At 45.3% G+C, this 14,804-nt stretch overlaps 1 protein-coding gene across 7 annotated transcripts in view; it reads right to left on the bottom strand.

Annotated features, from left to right (window-relative positions):
* Window positions 1-3,954: 3,954 nt before the first annotated feature.
* Window positions 3,955-14,804, bottom strand: part of ABCC5 (ATP binding cassette subfamily C member 5) — a 48,086-nt gene continuing 37,236 nt past the window's right edge. For all 7 annotated transcript variants that reach the window (XM_088669289.1, XM_035133620.3, XM_035133621.3 and 4 more), the window contains 10 exons: window positions 14,262-14,415; window positions 14,019-14,147; window positions 13,651-13,837; window positions 12,412-12,501; window positions 11,159-11,348; window positions 9,779-9,938; window positions 8,748-8,826; window positions 7,711-7,824; window positions 6,068-6,232; window positions 3,955-5,587 (listed from right to left, as the gene is read on the bottom strand). In XM_088669289.1, coding sequence (XP_088525415.1) covers window positions 5,486-5,587; window positions 6,068-6,232; window positions 7,711-7,824; window positions 8,748-8,826; window positions 9,779-9,938; window positions 11,159-11,348; window positions 12,412-12,501; window positions 13,651-13,837; window positions 14,019-14,147; window positions 14,262-14,415 — 1,370 coding nt within the window. In that variant the 3' untranslated portion in view covers window positions 3,955-5,485. The remainder of the gene's footprint in view (window positions 5,588-6,067; window positions 6,233-7,710; window positions 7,825-8,747; window positions 8,827-9,778; window positions 9,939-11,158; window positions 11,349-12,411; window positions 12,502-13,650; window positions 13,838-14,018; window positions 14,148-14,261; window positions 14,416-14,804) is intronic.

Here is a 14,804-nt window from a genome sequence, read left to right as displayed (position 1 = left end):
GAGGCGGCTCGGGGCGAGGAGGAGGCCGGCAGCGGCCAGCAGGGGGGAAGAGAGAGCGGCGGAGGGAGAGGAGGAGGAGGAGCGGAGGCCGAGGCCTCGCCGTGTGGACGGGCACGAAGAGGATGCGGAGCGGAGTCGGGTCGATCTGGCTCCCTCCTTAAAAAGACGGACCCGTAATATTGCCATAGCTGCCAAGTTTTCCCTTTTCTCGTGAGGAAGCCTATTCAGCATAAGGGAAAATCCCTTTTAAAAAGGAATAACTTGGCAGCTATGAATATTGCACTGTGTTATAAGAAAAAGCCAAGCAGAAGCGACTCTGCACATGCTCTGTCTGGGACATTTTGTGTTGGCAGGGCGTTTCAAACACACGCCATAGCTGCCAAGTTATCCCTTTTTTTAAGGGATTTTCCATTATGCTGAATAGGCTTCCTCGCGAGAAAAGGGAAAACTTGGCAGCTATGACACACGCACACACACCCGTTATTTAATTTTAAGTTTGAAATCCAAAAAATATGTTAAACACACTCTTTGGGGCAAAGCAGCTTTTCCCTTAGGACAGGGGTTCTCAAACTTTTTTCTCTGGGCAAGTGCTGCAGGTGTATTTTTTGTAGATATGGGAGGAAATTCACAGCTGATGATGATCACAGGGGTCTGGGTTAGTTCCTATGGGGAGAGGTCCTTGAGGTACTGTGACCCTGAGCTGTTTAGGCAAATCATTTTGCCTACTGAATCAGCCTGCCTGCTTGTTAATAAAGTTTATCTCCTTTATCTAATATCTTACAATCTCAGGACTCTACAAATCAGTGTGTGTTGCATCCAGATTATAAAGAGTAGACCTACTGAAATTATTGGCCCTCAATAAGTCATGGCCATTCATTTCAACACTGGGTAGGGCCAATATTGGATACAAGCCAGTAACTATAAAGATTTGCACCTACTAAAATCAAGAGCAAAAATGACCAAACATTCACAGAGCTGGATTTTTTTAAGTGTTCAATTACAATACAGTAATGAATCATCTAATACAGGAAACCAACTTGAATTACTTTTTCCTTGTTTTTGTTTCGGGAACCTATTATTTCAGTTGTCAAGAGATATTTGCCAAGAAGCAAGCTGATGTTCTGCTGAAAGCAGTATGTATGTATAAGAGCCCTGTGGTAAAAAAATTCCCTGCGACAATTGTTTTAACACAGAGTGGGCAGGGCTGCTTATGTGCTGGATCCATCCCCTGGCCAAATTTCACCTAGCTCATGACATCAAGTGCACACTCTTTTCTTGCCCTTTCCAGCCTTCCCCTTGGGAAAGTTGAGGTGGCGCAGGAGTTATTCAAAGGCGCCCAATAGCATATGCCCCCAACCACCCAGCAGGTGAGGAGGCAAAGAAAGCTATCATATCATCAGCTCTGGATTGGAGGGACGGATTCCCTAAATGACTTGTGGCAGTGAGTAGGCCCCACTTAACTCAGTGGACTCTACTCCTGAGTCATGCATACACGCTGAGTCATGCATACACGCTGAGTCATGCATACAGCTGCTCGACTTCCTTACTCCTGTGATAATTTGCTTTCTCGAACCTTGCTGTTAACCAGTTAGCATACCGTGTTTCCCCTTTTTTAAGGCGTAGCCATAAAGTAAGCCATGGCAGGATTTTTAAACATTTGCTAAACATAAGACATACCCCGAAAATAAGACATACCTCCATGCCATGTGGAGAGAGACCGCCAAGCGCCCCAACCAGCCAGCGGGACTCAGAACGCTGGCTGCAGCAGCAGCAGGAGGAAGCCTGCCGGCTCGGTGCCTGGAGCCAGCTGCTGCAGCGACGAGCGCGCAGAGCACCCGAGCCAGCGGTCTTGCCTCCGCCTGGCCCGACCGAGGAGACCTGCCTCCCCACCGCCCAGATCCGGCGGCTGCAGCGTGGAGCGCATTGAGCGCTCTGCAAGACCGAGCGCTTGGAGCGCTCTGTCGGCCGGGCGGAGTGCCCGAGCCAGCAGCCTCCGCCTGGCCCGGCCGTGGAGACTTCCCTCCCCACCGCCCAGATCCAGCGGCTGCAGCATCGGGCGCTCCGCAGGACCGAGCGCTTGGAGCGCTCTGTCGCGCCGGGCGGAGCGCCCGAGCCAGCGGCCTCCGCCTGGCCCAGCCGTGGAGACCTCCCTCCCCACCGCCCAGATCCAGCGGCTGCAGCGTCGGGCGCTCCGCAGGACCGAGCGCTTGGAGCGCTCTGTCGCGCCGGGCGGAGCGCCTGAGCCAGCGGCCTCCGCCTGGCCCGGCCATGGAGACCTCCCTCCCCACCGCCCAGATCCGGCGGCTACAGCGTCGGGCGCTCCGCAGGACCGAGCGCTTGGAGCGCTCTGTCGCGCCGGGCGGAGCGCCTGAGCCAGCGGCCTCCGCCTGGCCCGGCCGTGGAGACCTCCCTCCCCACCGCCCAGATCCGGCGGCTGCAGCGTCAGGCGCTCCGCAGGACCAAGCGCTTGGAGCGCTCTGTCGCGCCGGGCGGAGCGCCTGAGCCAGCGGCCTCCGCCTGGCCCGGCCATGGAGACCTGACTCCCTGCCGCCCAGATACGGCGGCTGCAGCGTGGAGCGCGTTGAGCGCTCCGCAAGACCAAGCGCTTGGAGCGCTCTGTCGGCCGGGCGGAGTGCCCGAGCCAGCGGTCTCCGCCTGACCCAGCCGAGGAGACCTGCCTCCCCGCCGCCCAGAACCGGCGCAGCGCCAAGCGCTTGGAGCGCCCTGCCGGGCCGGGCGGACCGCCTAAGCCAGTTTTTCTTCTTTTTTTCTTCTCTTTTTGTAATGTACAGAAATGCAAACTATAGCTTATCATCATCATTACTTAATGTACAGAAATGTAATGTACAGAAATGCAAACTATATCTTATCATCATCAGGTAATTAAAAAAAAAAGACACCCCACCGAAAATAAGACACCCTGTGTTTTTTTGAGAAAAAAAAGTTGTAAGACGGTGTCTTAAAAAAGGGGAAACACGGTAGAAATAAAGCTTGATCCTTAACTGCAAGGGCACCTTCCACCCTGGCATGGAACAGATTATTATTTCTGCAGAGCCAACAAAAGCAACTGTCCTTACCATATACAGTGGTGCCTCTGGTTACGAAATTAATTCGTTCTGGAGGTCCATTCTTAACCTGAAACCGTTCTTAACCTGAGGTACCACTTTAGCTAATGGAGCCTTCCGCTGCCACTGCGCCACCGTCCCGCGATTTCTGTTCTCATCCTGGGGCAAAGTTGTTAACCCGAGGTACTACTTCCAGGTTAGCGGAGTCTGTAACCCAAGGTGTTTGTAACCTGAGGTACCACTGTACAGTGATGTTACTTACCCCTGTCCCAGCATTGCTTACTTTAAAACTACAAATGCATTTGATTACATCTGTGCCCCACCTTTCCTTAAGGAGTCCTGGGGTTCTCTCCTCCCCTTCCTTTTAGCCTCACAACCACCCTGTGAAGCAGATTAGGCTGAGAGACGAGGGACTGGGCAGTCTCCCGATGAGCTGCATGGTGCAGTTTGGGGCACAGAGTCCTTAAATCTGGGTCTCCCACTCCTAGAGTCAAATACTTTAGCTGCAAAGAAACACTGGCTCTTCCTTCCTACATCCTGCAGAAGGGATGTAGCTGTGTGTCCCCTTTACTGCTTTGCACTGCAGTTGGGATGTAGTCAGCGCTTCTGAAGAAAGAGCTTTGGCTTGATGTACTAGGGATGTTGATTTGTTCATGTAGCTGACACCCAGTGCTTCCCCCCCCTCTAGAAAAAGAGGTGCCAGTACTTACCATGAGGTTGTTAGAGTGTCACACTTTTTAACAACCCGTACTGCGTACCCTTGAGTACCCCCTTTAAAAAAATAGAACCACTGCTGGCACCAAGTATCGGCAGCAGCAGGGCAAACTCCATCTACTTTATTGCTGGGAAGAGATCCACCACGGCCCAAATAATAGAATGCACACAAGAGTTTTACAAAGCCCAAAATAGTTTTTATTCACTTTTTCAGATTTCTGTCTCAACAAGACAATTTGCAAACATGCTAAGGCTATAAAATGTCCAACTGGACCAAAGGAAAAAAAAAGAGGAAAAAAAGACATGCAACGCTGACCAAATTTAAAATCTCAGCTATTACAAGACTGACCATGCCCAGCTGGGCTACTGGCCCTAGACAACAGGGATTGCGTACAGTAACCATGGTAACGTACCACACAGGACTCAGCACCTGAGGTAGGTCTCTTTACAGTAAGAAAATAAAATTTCCTACACCAGTGTTAAACCCTGATCAGCAGGAGCCTGCTAAAAATTGCAGTGGTGGTAGTGGTGGGAGGGATAATAGATGGGATATAGTAACAAATATGCAGAAAATAAAAAGCTTGCACGCAGACAGAGTAGAGCAAAGAATTAATTGTTACAAACACCCAAGTATCTGAAAACCTTCCCAAGTGAAGTATTAGCGTATTTAGATCACTAGATCTATAATTCAGCAGAGGCCACTTTGAAAACTTTTGCAGACAGCACCAGGGTATCAGTCTGATGGTGGTTAATTGCTGTAGTTCATTAATGATGGATGGATTTGCTCAGCAAAGCAGAAGCAGTTTGCATTTCCTTTCTATAAAATATAAACCGAACTCTGCTGATATAGAACGTGTATTCACATTCCCTTTATTGCACCAGAGCGAGTGGCAATGAGTTTTTCTTTAAAGGTACCTAATGCTAATGTGTGGTTCTTCCTCTCTTGCTACCGACAAAGCTAATTTATGAATCTCACAAGAGACACAAAGAAACCTGACCCCCACTGCAGGCGTGTTATGGGAAACAGCTGCCACTACTTCCATGTGCCCTAGCAATGTGCCAAAGAGCATGATGGGTCTGATGAAACCAAGCCACATCAACAGAGCCCATCTCTCTTCTGTGAAGGACAGTGACAACAGGACACAGGAGGAGACAAGGGCAAAAGCCCATTTCCATCCAGAGATCTGGGAAACTCCAGCACTAAGAGAATACAGACTGCAGAAGACGAAACAGGGTCTAACGCAGCCTGGAAAAAGCCAGGTTCCCAGTACCGTAAAACTGTACAAAAATGATAGAAAAGAATATGCACTGGTATTAACACAGCGCTCATTTTAATATAAAATAAACAGCTTACATTTCCACTGTAAATATAGGCTATGTACAGAATTCTGTATAGATACAGCTACATGTATAAAGCTTCAATATAGGCCTCTTGATAAATTTATAATCATGGCTCCCTGAGCCATTTTGTAGAGTGCATTTAATAGCAAAAAACTAGTAAGAAGAATATGGAATAAATACCGTAATAAAAACCATAAAGAACCCTCCTTACAGTACTTTTTAGAAAAGAACTGAATCGTGACCCACAATGCTAAAAATTAAAAGATGAAAAGGCAATAATCTGCTTGGAGAACATGAAGACAGAGGAGTTCCTGCCACAGGCAGAAACTGTTACCCTCCCGATTAAAGTGACATTGCCCTGAATTTTAGCCCTTGACAGCAATCTTATTTTCTGCAGCAGCAAACATGGCGTAGAAGCGAGAGTTCTCATTGGACAGGAGAACCGATGGAGTATCAAATTCCATCACCTAAAACAAAAATTAAGGGGGAGACCATTAGAGATACATGGAATGTATACCATTAAACCTTTCATTTACCAAAATGAGTAACATTGAGTAACACGACAACATTGAAGCAGGTAGCTGAAAAGGATAATCTAGTCCAGCCTTCCTCAACCTAGTGCCCTCCATATGTTTTGACTATAGCACCCATCAGCCCCACTCTGAAGCTTTCAAAAACTAGTTTTAAAGCACCCCAACAAAGTACCTGTTCAGATTTTCCTTTAAAGTCTCCAATGAAGGATATCAAACCACCCTTTAAGGCAGTGTGTTTCATTGCTGAGTAGCTCAGAGGTTTTAACATTTAAACCAGACCTGAGATCTCTCCTAATTATGTAAGCATTGCACAATTCTGTCCCACGTTGAAGAGGGGCTCGTTGCAACGGCTTGAGAACACCAGTTTTGTGTGATCTTCTGCGGAGGGTGAAAAAAGGTTCGTTTCTTGCTCACCTGCCCTTGCATCAGAGCCATGATCCGATCAGAGCCCAGAACCGTATGCAGGCGGTGAGCAATTGTCAGCATTGTGCAGTCTGCAAATGCCTCCCTGATAGTCTCCTGGATCAGCAAATCAGTCTCTGTGTCCATGGCAGCTGTTGCTTCATCCAGGATCAAGATCTGAATATAGCGTAACATGAACGTTGTTAAAAATAGAGACATACACCTCTCTCAGTGCTCCCAAGAAGGACCAAAAATGTAACATAACAAAACAAAGCCCTAACAGAAGCTGCCAAGAAAACCAAAGTGCAAGTAGGAAAGTAAGTACAAACAGACAAATAAGCCAAGAGAATAAAGAAAGTATTTTTCCTAGGTGAGGGAGGGAGACTAAACAGAGAGAGTAGTCACATGGAGCTGCCTCTCATGGTGGGAATCCATAGACCTTCGTTGTCTGGAGTCCTCCTGCCCTGCCCCAGGGAACAGCCCACTATGAAAGGACTCAAAGGATCCACTGGGTTCACCAGGTGTTCCTGAAGTGCAATTCTCATCATCTCTGAACACTGAACATGTTGGCTGATGGGGAGTTGGAAGTCCAACAGCATAAAGAAGGTATCTGAAGAAGTGTGCATGCACACGAAAGCTCATACCAAAATAAAAACTTAGTTGGTCTTTAAGGTGCTACTGAAGGAATTTTTTTAGCATAAAGAAGGCACCATCTTGGTCACCCAACAGGGTCTTAACCCTAGGAGGCTGAATTCTGCTTTGCTCTGGGCTCTCTCAACACAAAAAATAGCACAAACTTGAAACACTACCTTAGTTGGGGGGGATTAGGAGGGGGAAGCCTATTAGGCTGTTGGGATACATTGGACCCATTCTATTATTTACTATGACTCTAGTATTTCACCTATGCATTTAAAGTTTCTGCTCCCTCTTCTGCTTCTTTTCCTCCAGGTCGTCCTAATAGCCCACAGAGAACTGCCTAAATGGTGGGTTGGATCTTTTCCCTAGGCACAAGGCACAGGCTTGTTTGCCCCCAAAGAAACAAAAAATAAATAAATTACAGGATGTTCTCTATGTACATGCTTCTTCACTACAAAAAATTAAGTTGATGTTGTGGGGCCCAGTGCACCACAATATATTTTGTGTCCGGCTAGGAGTCTGCTGGGCCCAAATAGCAGATTGATACTATCAGAATAAATGGTGGATAATGGTTTTTTTAAAAAAATGGGACTGCCAGAAACTTCAAACATATGCTGGTTTTTTATTGTTTTCTTCTTTTTAAATCCAACATGTGCATGCAATGTGCATCACAGTAGAAAATTGCCCTAGTAGCATAATAGGAAAGGAGCTGAAAGTGTCTGCACTCTTCTGCCTGTGCAGATGAGGATAGACCAAGCAAGGAGGTAGAGGATACAAGGAGGCAAAGGATACAAGGCGGCAGAGAGTAAAATGCAGAAAGCTAAACAGGTTTAGGATCAGGGGATGAAGCCGACATGTGCACTCTGAACAAAAACAGCATTCCGGAAAATTTATCTACAGTAAAGGATGTGGTAGCCAGTTGACTATTGCTTTAATCCTGACACTGGAACAAGCTTTTCTGAGGGAAGAAGATAATATGCCATATACATATGGTCTTTGTCTTCTACACACCAGCTCACCTTACAACGGCGCAGTAATACCCTGGCAATACAAAGCAACTGCCTCTCCCCGACAGAGAAGTTCTCGCCATTTTCCATCACTTCGGATTCAAGTTTCATGGGCATCTGAGAAATCTGAACCAGAAGAAGGGAATAGAGATGGATCAATGCTGTGGTCTGGCACTGTTGCAGCACAACAGCGTTGTCCAGGGGCACCACAACTGGTTATGAGAAAAACAAAGTGTGTCACAAGAGTCCAAGCACCTCTCACGCAAGGAGCACGGCACACAGATCCAAGATTAAAAGTAAGCATTCTCCTCTGATTTTTAGAAACCTCCAGCATGGACCACACCAGATTCATGCAGCACCACCAAGGAAGAGCCCTACCTCAATCAATAGTGTGCACAAGAATTCATCTGGCAAGGTCCTTTATTAATTTATAACATTTGAATCACTTTTACTCAAGAGTGAGTAATGATCTCTGACCCCGTAAGCATGTAGGTCAGCAGAATCTTGGAAACCAAGTACAAATTGTATGTATATGTGTCTTAGAAGCTGTTATCCAGATCTATTAAGGTATGCTGACCCCCCCCCCCATTATGTGCATCACTGCACATCTGTGCAAGTCTCCTTAATCCTCCTTCCAGTTTTTCAGTTGTTTATATGAGCCAGGCCTCACTCTAAAAAACAGAGCCAGTAAGAGTATGTGAACAGTTAACAAATGTGCTTAACTTCAAGCCAGATAATTTGGACCTTATTAGCTTTCCCTGCATGTTTTTTTTTCTTTTACAAAAGAAGATAGAGGACTCGTTTCAGTCAATCCTATCCACTTGCTCTATGTCTGAAGGAATGACCAAGGATACCCAGATGGGCAGAGTATAAATAAAAAATGATAGATTTGTTGTTGTTGTTGTTGTTGTTGTTGCTTGCTAGAAAAACTTTTTTCTCATGCAAATGGGACCACAGTGATACCAGCAACCATCTTACATGGCCAAGGTGCTGCACTTGTGCTGCTAAAGTAAGAACCCCCAACCCCTGTCACCAATCCCCTTACTTACACAGTCCTTCATGTGAGTCCTTTCCAAAGCATCCCAGATTTGCTCTTCACTGTACTGCGTGAAAGGATCCAAGTTATATCTAGAGGAGGGAAAGAGTAATAATAATAATACTTTATAATTAGGTAAAACGAAGGTGAGCTCCCAAAAACGCGTCTAAAGCAGTGATGGCTAACCTATATTGGCCTGAAGGCCAACCATCCAGGGGCTGTAGAACTAGAGTTGGAAGGGACCCTGGGGGGGGGTCATAAAGTCCAACCCCTGCAATACAGAAATCCTGCCCTCAGCCGTCCCTGGGTGGGCTCACCATCAACCTTCTGGTTAACAGCCTGACACTGCGCCACAGAGGACAATTGTGGGTGTGGCCACCACATACGGTTATACACAGAGAGAGCCACACAACCCTCCCTCCCTCGGTTGAAAAACACAGATTAACTGTGGAGTGGGGCTTATCAACTGGGTGACAGGGGAGAGGGAAATCTGCATCCCTCGTAAGAGTGCTGGGCTCTGCCCAACCCACTGCTGGGTCTACGGTATTATTATCATCAGCTCCCACTCCCCAAATCAGCAATACCTGGGGGTGGGATGGGGGAGAAGATTAAGCCCTTGACCTGGGGGTTAGTCGCAATGGCAACCATTTATCACAGAAAACTTAAATCAATTTTTCCCAACCCGGTGTCCTCTGGCTGCTGCCAGACTACAGCTCCCATCATCCCTGACCATGAGCTATGCTGCATGGGGCTGATGGGATTTTGGAGTCCAACAACAACTAGAGGGCAACACGTTGAGAAAGATTGAGTCAATATTTAAGCAGCACTAAGATCCTTAATTCAATCACCAGTACCTTTTGCCTTCAAAAGGAACAAAATGGAGACAGTGGAAGTAGACAGCAGCAGTGAATCGCTACTCTATGTCCCAGGGCAATGGAACTCCCTCCTCTATTGTGGCCAAGGCAATTTCACTTGAAGGGTGGCAGGTGAGGGAGAGGAAGATGCAAGCTCTTTTCTACCTCTTTGGCTATGGGTGAAACTAACCTCACGGTACCACTGAACAACACAGGCTCTTGGGGAATTATGGACAGCTTGCTCCGGAGATCTGCTAAGCCAATGTCATTGATTTTCACTCCATCAATTTTAATGCAGCCTCCTGACAGTTCAACCAAGCGGAAGAGAGCCATTCCTAGAGAGGACTTCCCTGGGGTGGAAAAGCAAGGAAGAATTAAGGGTTAACTGGTGACTTCTGCAACACACAGTCATGGTCCAAGTCCAGACAACAGACAGAAGCAAATACATTAAAAACTCACTCCATGAAGTGTTAAAATTAGAGGTGCCAGGTCAGCCTTTTAGCAGCCAAAGTTACTTTTTAAAATTTGCTCAATATATTTAAATTCCACCTTTCAAGCAGTTCACAGCTTAACATGGTGGCTTATAATTCAATAGACATAATATAAGAGTGAAATGGGACAAGGAGAGGAGAATAAAAAAAATGCAGGTTCTATGGCCACCTCTGACTGCAATTCTGAGAGTGAAGGAGCCAAAAGACTATAATAAAACCAACTCTGACCAGAGAAAAAGCCACATTCCTGGGAGGAACACAGAAGACACTCAATTTATTTATACAGTGGTACCTTGAGTTACATACTTAATCCATTCCGGAGGTCCATTCGCAACAGGAAACTGCTTGTAACATGAGGCGCTCTTTCTCTAATGGCGCCTCCCGCTGCTGCTGGGCCGCCGGAGCGCGACTTTCACTCGCATCCCGGGGCAAAGGTTGCAACAAGAGGCATCTATTTCTGGGTTAGCGGAGCACATAACTCGCAGCATTCGTAAGGGGGATGATACGTAACACGAGGTACCACTGTATTTATTTATTTAAAAAAAATTCTCTACTGCTATATCTTAATATATATCTAAGTCATTTAAAACAATACAAAGATACAATAAAAGCATTAGAAAGACAAAAGGAAACGTCAGCAAACCATTTTGGAAGGATGTACTCTTTACAGCCTGCATAGGCCTGGCAGAATTAAGAGGTTTTCAAAAAGCGTTTAAAAGTTGGCACAGAAGGTGCCTGCTGAATCTCTCCTGGCAGAGCATTCTGCAGGACTGGGCCAACAGGACTAAACAAAGCCAAACAATCAAGTTTTATTACCGGTATGTAGTGGGTGTGTCAATTGTGCAGGTGCATATAGTTGCCAATGTGAATTAATCTTAGCGGGACCTGTTCTGGCATGGAAATGAGTACATTTACTGAAGAACGACAGGGTGTTCTTCAGAAATAACAAGTGCCAGACACATAAGCCGCTAGGTGGCTCCAGTCAGCTTTCATTGGTACTGATGGCAGCATTTTCACAAAGATACAATACATGGGACTGGATTTTAGCTTCCTGAAGTGCTGCCTAGGTATGTCCTTACCTGACCCCGTCCTTCCCACAATGCCAATCTTTTCCTTGGGTTTGATGGTGAAGGACACTTTCTTGAGGACAAGCGGCAAGTTCTCCCGATACCGCATTTCTGCATTTTCGAAGATGACTTCTCCTTCCTGAGGCCAGTCTGGAGGGGGAGCCTTGTTTTTAATCCGAGCTGGAGCCTCCAGAGAAAGAGTCTTAGAAAGTTGCAGAGGATAAAAAAAGAGGTCAGGTGTCAACTGAGAACAGTGGCCCCAGGAATATGTTCTCATAAAAGACTACAGCTGGTAACTGACTCTTCAACACAAGCAAGATTCAACAGAAACTGACACATCATGCATGGGAGAGATGGTGCAGCTCCTGACCTCGAAGCATTTTTACGGAGATCAAGGCACTCTTTCCCTCAAATACCCCATGATGATGGGGCAGCTCCTCTTACATCCAATTTGGGAACAAAAGTGTCAGAAGCTTCTGGAGCAAAGAGCTGCCTCAGTTACAGCTACTGCCCAAGGTATTGGTTTCTCAGAGAATTCTCTCACACTCCTCCTCATTGCATAAACTAGATGGATTATGACTACATAAACTTTTGGGGATAAATATTGGCAATACAGGAAATAAATCTAGGACACAGGTGACCTTCTGTCAAACTCTTTTCTCAGCTCTCTGCTGAGTATTGCTGTTGTATTACCAAATTTTATTTTTGAGAGCAGATGAACTGATATTCAGCTCTGACAGCCCCCAAAACTGAGGGGGTGCCTCCTCCCAGTGGAGATTTCAGACTCTTCCTGTAATGGATGGGAAAAGTCACCATCACAAGATCTCATCTCCTTCATGAACAGAAGGAACCTCACAACTCTGAACATTTCTTCTTTCTTTATTTTGACAAGTGTTCTTCCTGGAGTTCAGTTGTCAATACCGTACCAGAGTTACACTGTGCCAACACAGTACAAAGTAAAGTGATTTCATTTAAACATCCTCCACATTTTTATGTTCATGCCACCCACAAGGTTAAACTCATGTCACATGTCAAATTAAGCCAATTTTTAAAATACATTTTTCACTAATGCTACTTAATGAAATTTCCTAAAAGAAATGAAAATTAATGCAGTCAAACGATACAGAATAAATCAAGACAAAGTGTTATATGCATACATGTAAAAATTAAGCCAGTATAGAGCACAGTTAAATGGCTGGAGGGACTTTTCTAGAGAGAGAGGTCATCTAAGACCAGTAAAAGCAATAGAAAAATATTTTGAGTACCTTGATATAGTGGTCAATCCTCTCCACTGAGGTGAAGCGGGCCTCTGTCTCTGAAGCTAGCCTGACTGTGAACTGGAACAACCCTGTGAGCTGATGACAAAACAGACAAGGATGTTATCTTTAAAAAAAAAGCATTTAAAAAGAGAATGCAAGTAGGGACTGGTGATAAACATTTTAGATTAACTTGAATATGCAAGGAACCAATATGGAACTTGAACTCTTGCCAGAACAGTAGAAGAACAACATGAGAATTATAAGAGGCTCTTAGATTTAACCTGAAGAAAGTGATTTGAAACCTCAAAGAGAGCAATTTCATTCTAGATTCCTACTCTTTCCTCCTGTTGTCCTATTAATCTGTAAGGTTATAAGAGTCTGTGTTGGTAGCCTATTGAATTAATTGACCACAAAGGTATGTTTTCTATTCAAATTTGATGGCATTTTAAAATGAAAAACACTATTTACTTTTAAAAATTAAAAATAACAGCTTCTGAACACAGACTATTGGTTATGATTTCTCATCTTAATTTGAATCTTCTTCCCCTGAAATTATTTGTGAATTTAGCTTTCCAAGTAAACACCAAACATTAATAATTTCCTTATACTGGGCTGCCTTCAGATGTCTTCTAAAAGTTGCAGTGTTATTTATCTCCTTGACATCTGACAGGACGGTGTTCCACAGGGCTGGTGCCACCACCAAGAAGGCCCTCTGCCTAGTTCCCCGTAACTTCACTTCTTACAGTGAGGGACCCACCAGAAGCCCCTCGGAGCTGGACCTCAATATCTGGGCTGAATGATGGGGGTGGAGACCCTCCTTCAGGTATACTGGGCCGAGGTCATTTAGGGATTTAAAGGTCAGCACCAACACTTTGAATTGTGCTCGGAAATATACTGGGAGCCAACGTAGGTCTTTTAGGACCGGTGTTATATGGTCCCAGTGGCCATTCCCAGTCACCAGTCTTGCAGCCGAATTCTGAATTAATTGTGGTTTCTGAGTCACCCTTAACATAAAGGCAAAAAGAAAAGAAAAAAAGCTCCATGGTATTATGTAATATCACAGCAATTCAGCCAACGTCTGTGGGCTCAGACAAAGAGGCAAAGCAGGGTGGCCAGTTTTTAGCTTTTATTATAAATTTGGCAAAATATATATTTTTGCTACTGCACAAGAATGGCGTTCCTACTTACACCTGGAGTTCAAAGATTCAAATGCAATTTTGAAAACTTCAGAAGGGAAGCCATTACCTGAACAGCATAGGAGATGGCCAGCCCAGCATAGGCAGGCGAAATCTGACCGTGCATGAAAACAATCATTAGGCCAGTGGTTGTAATGAGGGCAATGCTGACAATATCCAGTCTGACAGCGAGCCAGCGCATTGCACAGCTGAACAAGTAGAAGGGTGATTGATTGTTATCCAGCAGTTCTTGATATCTAAAAGGAAAATGAAGAGAAATACTAGTAGGATTCTAGGTAGCTTACCTTAAATGCAGAGAAATTTCACCAAAAAAATTGACTGTAGTCAAATGACAGCAGTCAGTATATATATATATATATATAGAGAGAGAGTCCAGTAACATGCAAATACTGTGTTTCAGAGAAGTAGAGCAATAACCTGCGCAAAAACTCCTGCCCTTTATTGTAAGCATGAATTGTAGAGAGGCCTTGAATGCTTGATGTGATGTGTGAGAGGAACGGGGACTGTGTAATGTTGTCCAGACGCTTCAGCTCCCGAATGAAGACTCTGCAGAAAGAAAAGAATCAGTTGGAAGGGCGAGATATCTGGCCCTGCAAACTACTCGTGTCACCTGTCTGGGGGAACATGACTGCAGAATCCCTGAACAACGGTTGCGTTTACCTCGATACAACATGCAGCACTATAAAAAGGACGACAAGGGGCCCAACTGCCATCAGGAACCATGGAAAGACACCAGAGATCACTCCCACACAGAAGAACACCAGGATGACGTTCTGTATGAACATTTCCGCTTGAAATGGCAGGCGAACATCAACTGGAAAAAAATAGACGGAGATGGCAGTCTTCACATAGGAGACTGAACACAAAAAGAGTTCTGATCTGGTAAAAGCTCTCCTTCAGAAATTCAGGTCTCACTTCCACCCAGGAAACAGAAACATACCACCATATTCTTCCAACCCTGGCCATATCTATCCAGAACTCTTATTCTCCCACTTCGCTGTCACCATATCTACAACCAGGCTTGTTCAGCTGCAGAAATACCAAGCTGCCACTTTAGGAAAAACCCTGACCCACATCTTCATTTGGAGTCATGCTCTCCCCTTTCATCTATATGCATTTGGAAAAAACCTCACTATATATATGGAATATATGGAAAATAACTGTTTACAGCTGAAAACGCTGGCAGTATTAAGATAAATTCAA

The sequence above is a fragment of the Zootoca vivipara genome, chromosome 5 (assembly GCF_965207765.1).
Source record: "Zootoca vivipara chromosome 5, rZooViv2.hap1.1, whole genome shotgun sequence".
NCBI lineage: Eukaryota > Metazoa > Chordata > Lepidosauria > Squamata > Lacertidae > Zootoca > Zootoca vivipara.
Note: the sequence above shows the minus strand (reverse complement) of the source record. Positions and strands in the feature narration are given on the sequence as shown.